The 19,865-nt window shown below is 41.3% G+C and overlaps 1 protein-coding gene across 2 annotated transcripts in view; it reads left to right on the top strand.

The window, feature by feature from the left end:
* The window catches only part of AKAP12 (A-kinase anchoring protein 12), a 29,901-nt gene extending 10,496 nt beyond the window's left edge, over positions 1-19,405 (top strand). Inside the window, exons 1-4 of one of the 2 annotated variants that reach the window (XM_064708152.1) lie at positions 1,860-2,134; positions 10,322-13,995; positions 14,760-16,636; positions 17,164-19,405. In XM_064708152.1, coding sequence (XP_064564222.1) covers positions 2,110-2,134; positions 10,322-13,995; positions 14,760-16,634 — 5,574 coding nt within the window. In that variant the 5' untranslated portion in view covers positions 1,860-2,109 and the 3' untranslated portion in view covers positions 16,635-16,636; positions 17,164-19,405. Of the gene's footprint in view, positions 1-1,859; positions 2,135-10,321; positions 13,996-14,759; positions 16,637-17,163 lie in introns of those variants that run through there. The other variant, XM_064708151.1, reaches the window with a different exon arrangement.
* Positions 19,406-19,865: the final 460 nt, after the last annotated feature.

Raw genomic sequence — 19,865 nt, forward strand, 5'->3', positions numbered from 1 at the left:
TCCTGGTAAAAGCTATTCTTTGTCACATCTTCACATTAATTCCCAGTAAAAGGGAATTATTTTATATATATATCTTATCCGGAGCCTTTGTACCTTTTTTTTTTAATCATATCAGTAGAGACTTTTGACACTATAAAAACAGAACGCAACTTGTTTTATCTTTCATGAAACTCCACTTCTCTAAAATTTTACTCTTAAGTGGACAGGGATTGGGAGGAGGATACTCGCTAAACAGTGTCACAAAGGAGAAGAAAATACTTGATGTTTGGAAGTAGTGTCAGAAGATTTCGTGTTGATATTCAGCTTCTTGATCAAGTAAAAGAAAAGGCCAACAAAAGGGCATGAGTTTCAAGTCAATAGTCAAAGATTATAATTATTTTTGAAGAATCCTGGGTAGTTTCAGTTTTTCAGAAATCACATTCCTAGGATATGTAATGAAGAGGTGAGAAGCTTCCTCTGAGTGCAGGTAATTATGTGTAACCAGTTGCATGGCATGATGTGAACATACACAGCATTAGGAATCTGGATTTGAGTGGGCTGCCTGAAAAACCTTTGTTTTGAGAATCATCTCTCTGTGGTTGTGAGGTGTTCCTATTCAGTGGAGCCAAGTCCACATGGTAGTGTTATTTATATCAAAGGGAAAACGGTACTATGTGTTTGCTCTTGAAGTGAAAAAATCCTTTTATGAAGATGATGCAGCAGGTATTTGCTGGTAATGATAGATGAAAGTGACATCATCTGTAGAGACAAATAAAACTCATCCAGTTGAGCACTGAAAAGAGTTCTTCAAATAAAGGTCACGTTCAGATGTTTCTTTTTGTCCACTCCTCTGAACCTTAGAGAGTCTGGTCCACCTCATCTGTCCTTAGGCAGATGAATAAAGGTGGAGAAGAGGCATCTCTTAGTTGCTTCATGCACACAAATCTTTCCACATAGAAAAATCTCCCATTTTAGTGCTACACTTCATGTTCTGCACTCATTGTTTATTTCACCTTGCTTGCAAGTCTAAACTCAGAAGTAAAGTGTTGTGGCACCAAGCACTGAAACAAAAGTGTTTGCCTACAGTAAAGAAGTGTTTATGATTAAAAGTTTTTTGGTGTGGTTGATTCTTGTCATCATTATTTGAGTCTTGCATTCAGAAGACCACTTGAGAGATGACTTAGACTCATTAAAGTTGCCACTATAAAATGAAATTAACCAGACACTGTGGTAAATTGGCTGGGAAGTTGGCCAAGAGTCAGAGAGATGAAGGCTCAAAGTATCATCAGAACTTTGGAGATATTCAACATAATCAGTTGTAATCAAAAGAGAAATAGTGTTGCTATTATAGCAGGGCACCTGTATTAGATACGGAGCCTTTACATTTTATTTTATTATATTGCGTCCCTTTTTTACTATCAGTAGGAGCATTAAATTATTATACAAGTATCTGGAGTCTATGAAACTCTTGACAGCAGAATTTGAGGCAATTTATAAGTAATTAGGTTGTAGAGAATTCCAATTAAAAAAACCCTTCAGACAAATGAAAATAAAACAAACCCAAACCAACCCCACAGTAACACGCAAAGGAGCAAATATTTCAGTATGGAAGAACAGAAGTGGTTTTTGTATGGTTTTGTTTATGAGGGACAAAATCCATGGGGCTTTTTAGCAGCATCACTTGAGGCTGGGTGTGGATGCCTTGTGGGAAGCTGCATCGGGCAGGAATTACAACAGCGGGAACTGAAGCGGGCGGCGCTGTTCCCTTCGGGGCAGCGGGGGATGATGAGGGCTCGGAGCGGCAGTTCCGAGGCGGACCCCGTGAGGCACCATCCTTGTGCCGGCCAGCGGTGGGAAGAGCCGGGCGGGCGGGAGGCGGTCTCGGGCGGGGCCCGGGGCTGTCCGGGACGGGGGGGAGCGGCCGTGGGGCCCGGGGGAGAGCCCAGCCCGCCGACCGGCAGACTTGCATCAGGCAGGCTCTCCGTCGGCCGGCCGGCCGTCCGTCCGTCCGTGCAGCCAGCCGGGTGCCGGGGCTGGAAGCGCCGCTGCCGCCGGCTGGGGCTGCCCCGCGGCCCTGGGAGGAACCTCGGAGCGGGAGAGGGAGTCGGTGGTGTCGGTGTGGCTGCAGCCATGCTGGGGACAGTGACGATGGCGGGTAAGGCGGTGTGTGCCTGCCGGCACACGCGGTTTGCTCCCGGGCTGTGCGGGCGGCAGCAGCGTCCCCATGCCGGGGCTGGGCGGTGCGCCGCTGCCCGAGAGCCCCGGAGCGCTGAGCCCCTGGGTTACCGGCTCTGGAATTCCTGGCAGGGCCTTGGGAGTTAAAAGGTCTGCCTTAAGTGTTTTTATCTCGGTGAGAACCGCTTCCAAGCGAACGCTGCTGGACGTGTCATATCGCCTCAGTCGGACGTACGATGTACGTACCTGCGATACGGGGCTTTGTGAATGTGGAGGTGCTGGCTGCAGGATGGGGCTATGACCTGGTATCTGAAATTGGAAAATGGAAAGAAAAGGTAGTGACTGCGCTGATGGTGCTATTTTACATCAGTCAGGCAATAAGGCAGTAAAATACCTTAAGAGCTAAATTTGGTGAAATTGGAGGGAGTATGGAAGTTAGCATCGTTTATATGCTGTAAAAATATTTGCATGAGAGAAATGAAGCTGTTGCTTTATTGCTGTTTTATCTTAACAAAGCAAAATTCAGAGGGGATTAGCACAGTGGCAAAGGGGAGTGTGTGTGTGGGGGGCAGCGGGATCCCAGCCTGCAGTACCAAAAACTCAATGCTGTGTGTGCTGAACTCCACACATCTTACTTAAGGAATTAGCACACAAGCCACTGAAGCTGAGAGCTAATACTGTAAACTAATTGGACTTTCTGAAAAGATGACTTCTGGAGGAGCAAAGAATTAAAAGAAAAAACGTTTTTTCAAAAAACTTATGTCAAAGAAAGACAAACTTATGTCTTTCTCTGGGAGACAAAGTGTTGTTACTAAATTTAAATAACCAAACCCCGGATTTTTTCATGGTTTTTTTTTCCCTAAAGATAGCTAATTTGCATCAGAATTTCTCTCAGATTGATGATATATGGCTCTAGATATCTAGGAAATCTTTATTTCATTGTATTAGTAATTACTCTCTTGTATATTGTTTGCTAGAGCCGGTGAATGAATTCAGCAAATAGGGGGAGTTTATTCATGCAAAATACTCCAACTTTACAATACATATGGACAACAAAGCCGTAGAAGTGCGGCTCCATTTGGAGCGGGCCCTGGGGAGGACTGTACGTGATTTGAATCAGTGAGTAGTGGAGGAGATATCCTACTGCTGTTTACAATAGGGTTTTCATTAAACTCGATGCTTAATGAGCTTATCACATGCTGAGTCTTTTTCCTCAAGGGCTCTCTATTTTTTTTATTTCCCTTTATTGTTAGCAATTAAAGGTTAAACTGTTTTTCAAAAGCAATGTCTTTATAGGTTTGCAGAGTTTTGATTGTTTGAGGTTTTCTTATTTAATAATTCCTGTGGAAGAACCTTAGATTTTCACTGCAGCACAGCTGCTTTTACAGTACATTTCCCAAGAACTGCATTTAGCTTGTGGTATGTGTTACCATTTCTTGGAAGGGACAGGGAACTTCTGCTTATTGGTATGCAGGAGTGTATTAAGCTGTCATGTGTCTAATTAGTGCAGATGCCGCTTCATCTCCTTTGTGGTGAGTTTGTGATGTTTACATTAGGCTTTATGTGGTCGTTTTGATAAAGAAAAAATTTCAATCTGCTTTTCATTGTTCATTAATCATTAGGGGTTCTCAAAAATGTCCCAGGGTTTACTGGCCTGTATTGCTTATCCCATCACTGTTGGTAATGGAGCCATGAATTTTTTTCCCCTCAAAGACCCAAGTGCTAGAGTTGCGTCTATCTTACCCTTAGTGAATAAATTTTATTTTAAGAAGCAGAACCGAGTCACTGAATGTGTGATGTGGACAGCATGTCTAACCATGTTATTTCATAAATATTTGTAGCATGCTGGTTTGGTTCCCAAACAGAGCAGCTGTGCTGGTCTGAGAGCAGTTTATTATTGTGAGCGTATTTAATGAAGAATTTTTAACTACAGCAACTATATCCAAGCCATAGCTAGTGACACTTCTGGCTTTAAAAGGCTTCTGTTTGTTTTTAAAGAACTACAGCGTTTTCTGGTTTTTAGGGCTGTTTCTTGAAACACTGAAATGAAAAAAGAAATATCTTAATCTTGAATAAATGAAATACATAACTTTTCCTGCTGGAATTTGAGAAGCTGGGCTCAGAATTGGAATTTGAGAAGCTCTGGGTTGGAGCAGACAAGTACAGCTAAATCAAAATCCTCTAAAAATAAAGATTTTTTTGGGAATGTTAGAATGCCACAGTATCATAGTCAAAATGATTGTGTGTTTGAGGTTTTTGTTTGTTTGTTTGTTCAGTTACTTTTCTATGATGTCATTTTCTGGGGATGCTGCTTTTGCTTTCTGAGGGAGCTCTAAGCCATGAAAAATAATAGATATTTTGCAGCTTGCTCCTTTTTTCTGATTTTAAAAATGATCACAAAAGGATGTGAGATTTTATAACCTAACTCTTCGGTCGCCACTGAAGTACCAGAGAACTGAAGACTAAATAGTACTTGTTTCAAAAGCTTCGAAATAACAACGTGGTTGAAAAGCTCATGAATTGCGTGGATATGCAATTGAGATTTAGCATGCAGAAATCTCTGTAAATCCTCCCTCATTACTTAATTAATCTGAAAGAACTTGTTCCCTGCAATGAACATGACAAGTCAGTCCTTGGAAAATTGAGTGAATAGAAGGGAGAAGGACATAGTATCTGCTTTCTATGGAAGAATTGTTTGTACATTGAAGTGGAATTAAATACGGTGTGTGGCAGGCAAAGGAAGGAAGAATTTGTGAAAAATACATTGTTAAGAAGCAGCAATGTCACAATTGTAGTTTAGGAAAATTGAATCATTAGAAGGATAAAACATAGTCATATTTCTGTGTTATTTTGTTACTGTGAAATGAGTAGTGTGTTTCATTTATTAAACTCAACCTTCTGAAACTTGTGATTAAAATAATCAGAATTTGTGGTATAATGCCCAGATTTTACACTCTGCAGTGGAAACTTAAAAGCACAGATCAGTTTTCTTTTTTTTTCTCTCTCTTTTTTTTTTTATGCTAAAGTGCTCAATTTCACAAATAATTCCAAATAGCTACTTTATTCTAAATAAATCTGTTCAGGGTAGGTTTTTCACAAATATTGTAATTTCAGGCTGTGTCTTGTTTTTTAATTACTTGTGTCAATTTTTTGTCCTCTCTTTATATTGTCATTAATGTTTCTAATGATAATTAGAAGAATTGTGCAGTTAAGAGAAAGCTGCATTTGACAAATACAGGCTTGGTTCAGATTTTTTTAACAGCCTTCTGTTTGTATCATATGAGTTTTAGAGCAGTAGCTGGTGGTTTGTTTGTGGCTTATTTTGTAAGTTGTGTTTGTAGCAAAACTAGACACAACGAAGGCAAATCGTTGTAAAATACACCTCAGGGCTGCAGCATTTGCTTTTGCTCATGCAAAGTGAGAGTGTTGTGTATGTGACCAGCAGCACGGTTTGGCCCTGAACACTGAATAAATGGAAGCAGCACAAAGTCCTCTGGAGCCTGGCAGTGGCCGGAGGAGTTTGCGAGGTGGGCGCTGGGTGTGTGTCACATCCATCCATCCGAGAGATTGAGAATGCAGGGAATTCATGGAAAAAATCCAGCGCCGTCCTGCAAATCCTTAGGGGGAAAAGTCAACCAACTCCAGATGTTGACATGGTTGACTTTGAGCCCACGAAGTGCTGGAGATTTAACTCTTGCAGTCACCGTGGGTTTTGTTAACTCTGTGGCAGCTACCAGGGGAGAAACACATTTTCACTTCTGGAGAGAGATGAGAGCTGGGAGCAGTGAAGTTGTGCTGCCGACTGTGTCTGTCAGTCTACAAAAAGAAGAGTTTAATTACTCATTTTATTTTTAATGCGATGAGACAGGAGTTCAGTCATTCTGAAAATACTAATTTTCCAACAACTGATCAGCATGCTCCTAATAAAATAGAAATAAATTCTTACGGTGGACTAAGTACCTATGAAATTGTGAAATGAAGCACCTTTGAGTCCTCAGGACTGTCAGTTTTGAAAGTTTCTTTCAGAATAAAAGTTGCAGTTACTAAAACACGAGCAGCACCTCGATTCATTTAAAAATATTTGAAAAGTTAACTGGTACGTAAGCAGTTAAAATAAATTTCAGTGTCGGTCCTTAGCCACAGTGGATTTTAAACAGCTAAGTGTATCAATTTTATGATATCACCCCTGATCTTTATCACCTTCACTAGGTATATTTTTGTTGTATTCTATTCCTTGGCTAGCACATAGCTAGTAAAGTATAGCCCTGCTCAGGAGAAACCTAAGGAAATGTTATTCATATCAGTATTTTACTTTATTTGTTTTGTTTTGTTTTCTGGTAGCTGTTTGGATGAACCTGTCTGGTGTTTCTTAAAGGTGCTTTCAAAACCACTGAATTAATTCAGAAAGTGCTGGTTGTCTTGCCAGAATACCTGTGGTAGTGACATGCTACAGAACTCTGATCAGCAATGCCTTGTGTAAGTAACTTCCAAACCTTTCTGCATTCAGAATTGCCCTCACAGTGTTTGGGCACTGAAGTATCATTAATAAAAACATGGAATAGAATTGAATATAGAATTCAACTGCTAAATACAAAGTTCCAGGTGTTTACGTTGTGACAGCTTGGATATTTGTGGCACTGGAGCTTTGTCACACAGCAGTGGCAGCCTCCTGGCAACATGCAGGCAAATTTCCTGAATGGCACCTCTTTGCTCAAACGCTGAGGAAGGGCATCAGAAATTCAGTTTTAAAGAATCTTCCAGGGTTTTAAAATGTTAGAGAAGGAGACAAAGTAGAGACTGGGTGCAGCAGCAGCAGGTCACTTAACAGCTGACACTGGAATGGTGTCTTGGGGATGAATACCTTCTGGACAGGTTAAATCCTTTGGTGGAATTGAGGGAGTAGTGCTCAGGCAATGTCTCTTAAGTATATCGTCTGTGCACCGTGAGGGAGGGTTTTTTACCTTTAAGTGTGGTGTGTTGTAGCATAGCTGTGATTTTCAGACTGGTATTAGTGTGTTCAGTCAGTCAATATTTCTGTTCGTTTTTCCTTTTGCACTGTGTTTAGTGAAGTATTGCAACGGAGCATGTCTGCTGGATGGACTGACGAGGAAGACCTAATTGTTGTCAGCTTGACTTAACAGTTCTGAGAGCTTATCACTGCCTCTGAACTCGGTGTTCTCTATTTTTATGATTGCATTTGCTATTGTAATGCATACCCGTACCTGCAGATTTTGTAATAGTCACTGCTCTTTTCACCTGCAAAACATTTTACAGAGACATGGTCTTTATCTTTGGGTGTTATAAACGCCTCATTTTATAAACAAAATAAGCAAAAACCCTTTCAATACTTATCTTAAGTATAAGAGATGCCTTTATTATACTGGTTTTACATCTTATCTTTCTTTGGAAATGGAATGCCTCATTTATTCATATTCTTTATCGTTCCACTCTTACAGTAATTCCATTTATCTGTAATACCTGAAACTCATTTTAAACACAGAATTTACACTAAACACCTGTTCTGGCTTGGGACAGAATTGGAAGGAAATTTGGAAGAAAACTTCCAAAGGGATGTTTTCTTAAGGGAATTAGGAAAAAATTATGAATAAATAAAAAAAGAAATGTCACCTTTTAACAGTTTTTTGAAACCTCAGGTTTTTCAATGTTTGAAGGGCATGCATTCCCAGGGAGTGTTTGCAAGAGGAAAGGTGAGCCCATAGAAGTCCATGTCTCTGGCTGCTCAGCACTCCCAAGTGCCCTCCTGAGTTCTCCATTCCCTTCTGCCTTCCCGCACTTCTGGTCCTTCCTGCTTGGACCCAGAATTCCCCACTTGCTCTCAGCCCTGTATTTCAGTCTACCTTTATCTAACTCATGTCAGATGGAGATTTTCATGTGTCTAAGAATAAACATGTTGCGTTAATGCAGGGCTGGGACAAACAGAAAGATTCTATGGACCTTGTTTCCAGCAGAGATGCTAAGAGGCCTTGCTCATGTGGAAATTTTTATTCAGTGTTAAATGATCAGCATTTAGCTTCATAGCTGGTTAAGCCAAAAGAATAATTTTTAGTGTAAACAAGCTTAAGAATATATTAAAGTACCTGTTACCAAGTAATTACAAAATATGTGATGTTTTGAAGATAATCTCTGAATAAGTGCCTATAACTTCATGAATTCCCAATAAGCCTTTGACAGTTTTCTGTTAAATTACATCATTTTATGGAAATGACAAGGACTTTATTTCCAGACCTAAGAATAAATGAACACAGATACAAGAGTGGTTCCTTGACTTTATCATTGTATAGACTCAAAATAAAACTATATAAACAAAATGTGTTTGAAATAGACAAAAGTGTTTGATTGATAAGAGTTATTTTGCTTGTGAATTGTACTGATGTTTGCAAGAGGTATATTACCAATAGACTAAAAAATTCTGGCAGCTTCTTCAAAATGTCTGTTTTGTCTTGCCCTTCGCCCTCACAAATGGCTCAGTTCAAACTTCTCTGGTCTGAAATGTTTGGCGAGTTAGCATGTTAGCAGAGATCAGGCTTTTAATTGAATTAGGAGTTAACAATTGAGGTAAATAATATTGCACTGTTAGCTAAAGGAAAAACAAAAAGCTTTGCTTATGTTGACTTGGAAACAACAACCAGTAGGCTGCTGATAGTGAAACATAATGTGCCCTCTGCACAGCAGCTAGAAGCCATTATTCTTGTAGGTTTTGTTTTGCCTATTGTGTAGTTAGTTGCAGCCTTACCTGGACTGCCCTGTCTGTGTGCTTCTGAAGAAGCAGCCCTTGAAAAAGGGAGAAGCAGGCAGAGCAAGAGGCGTTGAGGGACTTGTGGAGATCAGGTGTTCCAGCAAAGTAAGGCCAGCTGCCGAGTCAGAGACAGCTTCAAGGTGGTTCAAATAAAAACCAAATCACTTTGGGAAGCTGATGATCCCATGCTTTGTAAAGCTGTCTCCTCCTGCCTCTGAGCATTAACGTAGCACATGTACAGCTTAAAAGAAAGGGACTGTGTCTTCTTTTAGGGTGTTGCTGTTCAACATTTAACATTTTAAAATAATTTTATTTTTTCATATTGGCACTCTAACAGGTTTGGTCAGAGAGAAGAGCATGTTCCTTCGTGGCCTTGCACTTTTGCCTGTTGCACAAAATCTAGGGTCAAGGAGAATATTAAACTGAAATCCTGGGAGCATCCAAGCCCAAGAATCTTTTGGTGTCTTGAATATGCCATAGATGTAATTTACAATGCCAGTCTCTGAACTTGAGTTGACTAGAGGAGAAATAATACTTAAATTATCCTGGCAAGACTGAGAGAGGGGGGTTGCCAGTGACCTGAACAAAAAATGCAAACTGTCCTCAAAGAAAAGATAAAGCAAACAGACGTGAGCAGTGGGGGATTTTACCTTCTTGCATAGTAACAACTTTATTCATTCTAAACAACATGGAATTGCTGTAGATGGTGATGGTATGTATGTATTGAATACATACCATAGAAGAAGTCCGAAGATTCGTGATCTTCAAAGCAATATATTGTTACGTGCTTTGTAGGGGTTATGAGTTTTCAGAAAAACTGGCGATTTCCCATGGGTGTTTTCACATATTACTATTCTTTTGGGACAGAGCTGTAAAATAAGCTTTCTTTTTTTGTCATCGTTTTAGGTCAACAGGCTTTTTTTGAGTTTTGTTTTGCTTTGTTTGTTTGCAGGTTTTTTTTTGTTCGTTGGGTTTCCTCAGATGTGTCTGTCTGCATGGAAGTATTTAATGAGCTTTGCTTCAGGAATAATTGTATATATTATTCGGTATCGTCTATGATAATTTTTTTTTTTTTAATCTAAGTTTGCCTTAAAGTAAAAAAATCCACAAGCCACACAAAAAGAACTGCAAAATCAGGCTATAGAATAAGAGGATATAAGCTTGAAAGGTGTATTTGCAAATAAACTGTGGAAAGAATTGTAGAATGATGTGAAGAAGGAAAATAATTATAATAGGGATAGAACAGAAACAAATTCTTAAAAATGTACTAGTAGCACATAGAAAAGATACGCAGATAATAATAGAATGTGTATGTTTATGAAAATTAGTAATAATGAAAAATATATAAAGGTGTATTATAACATTACATTTAGAAGGAAATTAACTGGGCTTTTGTTGTTGTTTAAACAGTTGGACAAACAGAACATTCCAGTGTAACTGTGAAGGAAGACACTGAAACTATGGAGACAAATCCATCTGACTCAGGCACCACAGACGGTGTAGATGCTGAGAAGGAGGATGCTCATTCAATTAAGCAGTTGCCAGCTTTGGAAGAAGTTGCAGAAGACCAGGTGGCGGAGCCACAGTCTTATGATCTGGGTTTTAAAAAGGTTTTTAAATTTGTTGGGTTCAGGTTCACAGTGAAGAAGGAAAAGACGGGAAAATCAGAACCGGTTCAGCTGCTTACTGTGAAAAAGGAAGCAAAGGTCCCTGAAGGAGCTGATGATGAAAAAGAAGTTGCCTTAGAAGAAGCAGCAGTGCCTGAGGATGTGCTCTCTGCAGAAGACAATACCAAAGATACACTGAAAAACGAAAAAACAGAAGAAGAATCTCCTAAAATACCAGAAGCAACTGAGACTTGTTCTCAGACAGTTGCCTTAGCCACTGAAACTGCATCACCATTAAGAAAACTTTTTACTCAAGGATGGACTGGATTTAGAAAAAAGAAAAGTTTTAGGAAGCCTAAAGAAGATGAACAACAGTCTCCTGTTAAAGAAGAGGAGATAGAAAAAGAGGAGACAACATTAACAACTGAAATCAGTGAAAGGGAGGAGAAACCTGAGTCTGAGAAGCAAGATGAAGAGAGAAATGTGACAGCAGTAACTGTTGAAGCGCATGAAAAGGAGCAAACTGAAGGTGAAATGAAGGAGTCAGAAGAGGCTCTGTCAGCCACAGGAGTAGAAGGAAGTGAAAAGAAAGAGGTAGTCAAGCATGATGAGGAGGGACAAAAAGAGGACCCAGCAGCTGTAAAAGAAAGTGCAGAGGAAAAAAAAGATGATCAAGAAGGGAAACTGGTGGAAGTCCCAGAAAATCTTGGTAAAGAGGAAGAAAAAACCGAAGAAGGAGGGAAAGAAGGTGAGGTGACAGAGAAACCACTAGAAACAAAGTCAGTGGTACCTCTTGTCACTGACAGTGTGAATGGAAAATTGACAACATCCTCAGAAGGCCTACCTGTGGGAGAAAAACTGGAGTCAATGGAAAAGTGTGAAAGAGATGACAGAACCAAAATAGCCTCTGAAGAGACAGGTGAAACAGGATCTGTGGCAATGGAAATTTCTAGTGATCAGCTTAGAAAATCTGAAGGAAAAGAGGGAAGTGAAAATGCTCTACTTGGGAAAGAGACATTAGATGAAAAAACAGAGGAAGCAGAATTAAAAATGTCACCCACAGCAGAAGATGTTGCACAGGGAGAAGCTCTGGATAGAACCACAGAGAAGAAAGAAGGCAAAGAACATGAAACCAAGTCAACTCTACTCTCTTCTACTTCTGAACAATCTGTCGACACAGAGGGTAATCAACAGTCAGTCAAACCCGCTGATGAAGGACTGCAGGGACAACCTGACACAGATACAACTGATACTGTCAAACCAGATGAAACAACCATGGAAGTAACTTCTGAAGAGGCAGCTGGAAAGAGGCCTCCAGAAGGTATCACAAATGAAGCAGAACTCCTGTCTTCTCAAGAAAAGACTAAATTACAAGGTAGCCCTTTAAAGAAACTCTTTACAGGTACTGGATTGAAAAAACTGTCTGGAAAGAAGCAAAAAGGTAAAAGAGAAGAATCTAAGTTAGGGGAACAGGGTGAACCAATTCAGCAGTTATCAGATTCCCCAGATAGCCCAGAGGAACAAAAGGGGGAGAGTTCTGCTTCTTCTCCTGAGGAGATGAATGAAATTCCCTCTTTGGAAAAATCTGCAGATGGAATGCAGGTCACTGAAAGTGAAGATGCCACAATTACAGATGTGGAGCGAAAAAGAGAAATTGTTACACCTTGGGCATCCTTTAAAAAGATGGTGACTCCCAAGAAACGTGCCAGAAGGCCCTCTGAAAGTGATAAAGAAGAAGAAATTGATAAGACAAAGAACGTTGCAGTATCTGCAACTGAAAATCTTGCTGATGAAAATCAGGGGGAAATACAAGAAAATGGGATTGACCAGAAACCAGAGAAAATTACAGAAGAGCCCAAAAGAAAAGTTGATACCTCTGTCTCCTGGGAAACTTTTATATGTGTAGGTTCTTCAAAGAAAAGAGCCAGGAAGTCATCATCATCTGATGAAGAAAGCCAAAAAGTAGAAGAGTCTGGACAGAGCAAAGAAACAGCAACAGATGCAGTTCTTACTAGCTCTCAGGAGAGTGACCAAGGACAAGGGAATTCTTCCCCAGAACAGGCTGGAAGTCCATCTGAAAGTGAAGGTATTTCAACATGGGAATCATTTAAAAGGTTAGTTACTCCAAGAAGGAGATCCAAAACCAGAATGGAAGAGAGAAGTGAAGACTCTGTTGTGGAGCATTCAACATCGGATGGTGAGCCTGGAAAAGATGAATCATGGGTTCCATTTAGAAAACTGATGCCTGGGCGCAGGAAGAAAAAGTCAGATGGAAAGCCAGAACCAGCTCATCTTAAACAAGCGAGAGAAGACATGGCAGAAACAGCTGAGGAAGATTCTGATGTTCCAGCTGTTGTTCCTTTATCTGAATATGAAGCAGCAGAACAGGAGAAAATGGAAGCTCAACGAGCGAAAGATGCTGAAGCGACAAGAGAACAGACGTCAGAGGAAGAGAGAGCAGAAAAGACGGGGCAAGGATCTGAAGGGCTGATACATGCAGTAGCTGTGGAAGAAGAAAGGGCCGTGAGCAGCATTGAGGAAAGGTCACCATCATGGATATCTGCTGCTCTGACAGAGTGCATTGAGCAGGTGAGAGAAGAGGAAGAGAAAGAAACTCAGAAAACAGCTGAACCAGGTGTAACTGTGGAGGATGCAGTGGTAGCTGCTGAGACAGTGCCAGAGACTAGAAAGGATGTAAGTGATGACACCACAGCAAGTGAGCTGGAGCTAACCTCTGAAGCTGTGACTGCTCTGGAGACAGCAGAAGCTTCCTGTGCTGAAGAAACCATGGAAGTGTCCCTTGCTGAGGAGACAACTGAGATGGTTTCTGCTGTTTCACAGTTGTTAGAAACCCCAGATACTACAGAGGAAGCTACACCAGTTCAAGAAGTAGAGGCCACTGAACAAAATTTGAAAGAATTGGACAAACAGACACAAAAAGTTCTTCATGAAGTTGCTGAAAGAGTAAAATCGGATGTAACACAGCCTGTTAGTGAAAGAGCTACGACAGAAACTATAATTACAACAGTACAGGGACCTGAGTCAGAAGTGAAAGGTGCTGCTAAAGATGAGAATGTTGTCGGCCAGGAAACCGATCTGCTGGAACAGTCCTTGGAAAAAGAACACAAAGAGGATGGCTCCCAGCCCCAGCAAAGTGCAGTGAGCATTCAGGGCCAAAATGGAGTTGAAGAGAATGTATTACCTGAAGGTTCAGAGAAAAGTGAAATACATTCTGTGATGGAAGAAAGCACAGATGGATGTCAAGGATATGTAGAAGACCATAAAGAAGTAAATGAAGTGCAGATGACAACAGAGGAAACTTCATCACATGACAAAGAGTTTCACAGCATCAAAGCCATCACTCCCAAGGAAGAGCTGCTTGCAAACCAGGAGCCTTCAGAGCAAGAGAAACTGCCCATTACAGAGTTGACACCAGATGAGACAAGAGATGAATGTGCTCCAGAAGGAAAGCCTGCAGTAAGTATTGCATATAACACAAAGGTTCATTTGTCAAAGTAAAAGTCAGCAGGTGTTAGGCACTATGCCTTGTTTAAAACCAGGTTATGGGTGTATTACTGTCAAGGACCTTCCTTGTGTAGCCTGAGGCAACTGAAGGTCATTTCCAGTGAGAGATACACGGATGTCTAGAAGCAGCAGGCAGTGCAGCTTGTGTGCAGAGTGAGGTGGATGCAATAATGGAGTGGGAGATCGTGTGCATAGATGCAGAGGTACTGAAATGATTGTCATTAGGGCTCCTGCACTGCACAAAGTGACTGAAGATACTGTATGAACACCTGAGATACAGATGTGATCCATGTGACACCATACACATTGGATGGTATCTTCAGTAGTGGGCAGAAATACAGGTGAAGCTGAGGTACCTCTGCAAAGGGAGGACATGGAAACAACACCACTGTCTCCAGCTTTAAATGCTGTAGTTGCTGTGGCTGGAAAATTCCTACCTTCTTCCCTACCTCCTCATCTTCTGGCTTAGTCTTTGTTTCAAGTGCTGCCAGCTGTCCCTTCTTTTAGTTAATTTTAGGTTGCCCTTTGTTTAATGAGCTCCATGTCCTCAGAAATGACACAGGCTGGGATCTTGGTGAGGTACTAATCCGTGTGTCATCACCGTGTGCTCTTCCCATAACACTTTTCCTTTTGGATGTTGTGGTTTTTCACCTAGAACATTGCTGGTCACTCCCTGCTTGTACCCTTTTACACAGATCTGTTGCACTTCTTCACAGGTTCAGGACAAGACAGAGGATGGAACCTCATCCTTGGGGCTTACAGCTGAAAAGCTTGAAGGAGAGGGCAGAACACTCACTGTGGGATCAGAGTGCACAAAAGCAGTTGTCACTGTTAAAGCTGAGAAACAAGATGGAATTCCTGACTCAGAAGAACAAGTTTGTACTAATGGAGTTCCTAGCAGGACACCTGCCCAGAGAGAGGAAGATGATGCTGTGCACAGCGGAGTAGAAAGCACAGAAGTCACTGTTCCTGAGTTTCTGCTGCAGAGCACGGGAAAAGCCTCTGCCCTTCCCTCAAAAACAGTTGGCTCAGAAGCAGCTGCAGATGCTGAGCAGAGCATGAGCAATGGGTGTGACAGGGACATTGCAGCAAAAGATTCTGTGCCTGTCACAGAGCCACAATGCAGAGACAAAACAGCTGAAAGCCCCTCCAAGAGTGATGAAGTGGAAGGTGCTGTGCTCACATCTGAAACACGGTTGGAGGGCACTTCCATCGTTGCTGAGGCTCCCGTGCAGATTAAAGCAGATGGGGCATCTAATTTATCATCAGCCTGCCCAGAGATTGTTGAAAATGGAAGTGCTGTTATCACTGATAAAAGTCCTAAGAAATGTGAAACACCCAGCAGTTTGGCTGGAGAAGAGACTGTGGGAAAAGGACAAGAACTTGTAGAAACCTTGAACTGTCAAGGTTTCCAGAAAGAAGATAAGAAAAATGAGCAATTGCTGGATGGAGCCAAAGAAGTATTTGAATATGGAAAACAGGAAGCTGTGAGACACGATGAATGTCCAACTGCTATCCAGCAAGAGGAAGGCTCTGGCTTAGCCTTTCCACAGTCTGAAGGCTTGGGGGCTCTGAAAACACCTGTGGCTGTAGCAGCTGCAGCAGGTGGAGAGCATGTCGTGGCAGAAACTGCGACACACACAGACGTGACAGCCAAAACTGTACACTTGGCAACCACTCCAGAGCAGATGGCTTCTGAGGAGCTCCCAGTTTCTAACACTGACTGTTCAGGCTGTGGGACTGCAGAGCTTGCTGGTGTGGAGGCACCCAAGCCTGGAGTGACTTGTGCTTCCATGAATGGAGTATCAGAGGAGCAAGAGTGGCCCCAGAGCACAGGGCAGGCTGAACACAATGGCATTCCTTCCAGTCACAGTCTGTCTCCCAGCCACCCTGAATTTCAGAAGCATGTTATTCAGTCTGTGATCATAGAGTCCCAGAGCACAAAAATTGTGTTGAATGCCATCCAGTCAGCTGTTGACAAACTTGCAGAAACAGAAGAGTCGGCTGCCCTTGAGTCAGAGGAGAGCATTAAGTCCATAGGGAAAAGCCCATCAGATATAATTGTACCTGAATTTCTGGGAAGTACACAGGTAGATCAACAGCTTCCAGTAAAAGAGGAAGAGATACAAAGTAAGGAACAAGAGCTCAAGCAAACAGGAATAGTGAAAACTGCTACCTTAACTGAGTCTGCAGAAATCCATGCAACTGTGGAAAAAAAGGACATGCCTTTAATTTCTGAGATGCTGAAAGATGGGCAAAGTCAGAATTCTTTAACAGTCGTGACAAGCCCTGAAGAAATTTCAAGGGGAAGTGTGAGACTTCAGAAATCAACCCTAGAACAAAGTACTTCAGAAGATTCAACCAAAGACACTCTAGACATGCACACACCAAAATTAAGGGAAAAAGAGGTTGGGTACATTATGGAAATTTCAGACCAACATACAGGACAGCAAACATGCAGAGAAAGTGAGGAACAACTATATCATCCACCAGTGGAAGATGGGAAAACACAAATGTGGGAGGATGACGGTTGTCAAGAAGGAACATCTTGTGATAGACAAAGTCAGAACTCAGTGGCTCTGACGCCTTGAATGTAAGTAGCATTTTTAGCCAGTAATTTATTTTTTTTTCTGAGATAGTTGTGAGGATCTCTAAACTGTCCTCTCTAATGTGTTGTGGTTGTTTGTTTTGCTGTTAATTATTTTGCTGTAGGGCTGCCCTCACTTCAGTGGCCTTGGACTTGGCCTATATTTTGGTGTGGTGTTTCTGGGAGGTAGTAAATATATTTTTCAGTTTTCCTAGGTAGGAACTCACATGACACACTTAATGCATTCAATTTAATGTGCAAGCACACTCTCTAACAAAGCTCTTTTTAAAACCCTAAAGGATGTGAGTATTGCCTTCCATGGTAAACCTGGAGTGCCTCACGTACAAAGCTCTTTGCACTTCAGAGGAATTTGAATCAAAAATTACAAGTACAGTCTCTCCCTAGGATATGTACTGCACTTGCTTCACTAAGTCATAAGACCTTTATCTCTGAGAACTGCTTGGGAAAATAATGTATTCTTGAGAAAGTAAGCAGTCATTACTAAAGCTTTTTTACTGTCATCTTTCTTTCAGATGTGCTAAGCATCCATGTGGCATGTGGAGAGATGCCAGTCCTAGAGAACAACTGACAATCCTGCCACAGAACCAGGAGCTTTATTCACTACCCTTTATTCTTGGATGTTAACATCTGTTCTTTTGAAGACCTCGCCTTGCCATTTTTTTTAAAAAACAATGCTTTTAATATTGGCTGTATCCATACCTGTGTTCCATGAAGGTTATTTGTGTCTGCCCAAAATAATCCATTAAGACTGGAGCTGCACCACTCAGTGACTGGGCAGACCACTAGAATTTTTGCCATGGTTATTGCTGTCCCCTCATTTAATGTGTGTCCTGACTGCCCAACCTCCTTGAAATCCCTTCACTTGTCCCTGAGTCTCCCTCCCTTGTTTAGCAGTCTCCCTTACCCCTCACATCTTTCCTAGCTGCCTTGATCTGACCTGTGAATGGCTGTAGGTGCTACTCAGCTTGTGTGTGAGGGGGAAGAGGAGGGCTGGCTGATAAGAACACATGAGACTTCTGGATACGTCTGTCAAACAGCAGGAACTGGATCACGCACAAATTGTTTGAGCAAGGTGCTCAAGTTTGCTGCCTTTCAGTCCCCTTCAGGTATCTCTGTCCATCTTTCAGTTGTATTTGTGCAGCCCTGATTCAGTCAGAAATTATATCTACAGTGTAGCTTTGAAAGGAGATGGAAAATACCCTTCCTCTGTTGTTCCAGACTTAAGGTCTCAGGACTGGACTGTAATGTATTGAATATTTATATGTATGTCTTAAACCCAGTTCTGATTTTAATGTAGAGCGATGATGCTTCTGTACTGTTTAGGCATTCCCTTAAATGAATATTGTAGAGTAGCCTGGAGAGGAAATTGATACTTATTGGAGCAGAAATTGATAACGTGTAGTTTCCTATTTATTGTTCCAGGTTTTCCCCCTGTAAAATCTCTCAAAAAATTTGGCTGTCTTGCTTTGAATATTTATATGTATACCCTAAACCCAGTTCTGATTTTAATGTAGAACTATGATATTTCTAATGACAAAAGGAGAGCCCTGACCTGACCCACTGCTCACTTCTACTTGCAGCCCTCCCTGGTTTCTGAGAACCCTCCGGACACCACCACTTGTTCTGGTGCCACTTTGTATCTCGCCCCTCTGATTCCAAGCTCTGCTAATTTCTGGTGACTGCCCCATCCAGTGCAAAGCTTTTCCCTGCCCTATAATGTCTTAACATCTTCCCTGCATACACACTTCCTTCTTTCCCAATCCCTGCCTGAACTGTTTTCCCATCTCACCATTTTTTGGAATTCTCCCCACTCCTGACAATTCTCTGTCTCTTCTGAGGCGGGAGTAGAAAAGAGGAAAAAAGGGACTTGGTAATGAGTTCTGCCTTGAATTTCAAAAAGCTGATGAGATTTTTGAGGTCCTGAGGTCTTAAAAAGCTTCTTGAAAGGTGGATTGGATTGACAGCATGTGAGACCAGAATGGGCAGGGTGATATAAAGATGCTTAGAAGCCCCAAGACTGAGAGTCCTGGGATATCTGTCCCCAACAGGAATTGTCCTCTCCTTTGTTGTTTACATTAAAATCAAACAAGGGGTACAAGTCAGTACTTTCAGCTCTGATTTCCAAAGTGAAGGTTACAATCACACATTGTGAAACCAATGCCCATCAAGTTGAACAATAACTCACTCTCATACCTGTATAGTAATTTATTTTGAAATCAGCTTTAGTGTACAAATGCTCTTGTTACGGCAGGTGCTGGCCTCTCCTCGAGGCTGCGCGTCCAGCGAGCGATGTGACTGATTGCACTGGTGTGATTGCACCATCTGGTGCTGCCTGCGTGGAAGCATCAAAAGATTTTTCCTTACCTCAGAGCAAATTATATAAATATTTAAAGCCAAACAATGTGGTTTCAAACAATCCAGTCTATCTCTGTCCATTGTTAGTGGCAGCTTTCCCCCGTAGCTTTGGGCGATTCCAAAAACCTCAGTTGGTTTCCACGCGTTTAGATTGGCTTGCAAGGTAATGATGCTCTTAATAACACCTCACAAGTGCAAACTTGGCTGAATTTGTACAAATTGTATACCTATGTACCTTAAGCCATATTGCAATAACTGCAGCAGGTAAAACAAAATAACAAAAGCATGACCTGTGTAATCCTGATTCTTACATTTGTAGCTCCAAAGCTGTTAATAATATGTAAAGTTACTTCTTGTCTGAACCTCATTTAAATAAAGCTAGCTTTACCACAATGTAAATTGTCTGTTGGTAGTAATTGAGCAGGCAAGGGCTTTTAACTTGCCTGTTCTCTCCATTAATCCAGGGCCTAGGTAAGCGATGCAACAAACCTAACTATAAAACAAATACAAAATCTTCTTTTTATAACTGACAGCTAAAAATACCTGCTGCACCCAAAACCACGCTAATGGTGCAGGGAGCATGTCTCCACAAAAAGACACTACTTTGTTCCAGTGTATTGCTTTGGCCTCTGAAACTCTCCTTGAGACTGTGACTTCTGGCTTGTGCTTAAAAGCTTGAAGCTTCCTCTAATCCAATGTATTGGGTTACTAAATTTGATTTTGTGTTTTTAAGGTAGATTTCATTGATTAAATAAAATGCAACTACAGATTTGTTCTAACTTGTGTATGTGGTGAGTTTTTTTTCACCTTGCTTAGTGTAAATTGTTTTCTGATGGTTGCTTCATCTTCAGGCAGTTAG

Source organism: Zonotrichia leucophrys, chromosome 3, assembly GCF_028769735.1.
Source record: "Zonotrichia leucophrys gambelii isolate GWCS_2022_RI chromosome 3, RI_Zleu_2.0, whole genome shotgun sequence".
Taxonomy (NCBI): domain Eukaryota; kingdom Metazoa; phylum Chordata; class Aves; order Passeriformes; family Passerellidae; genus Zonotrichia; species Zonotrichia leucophrys.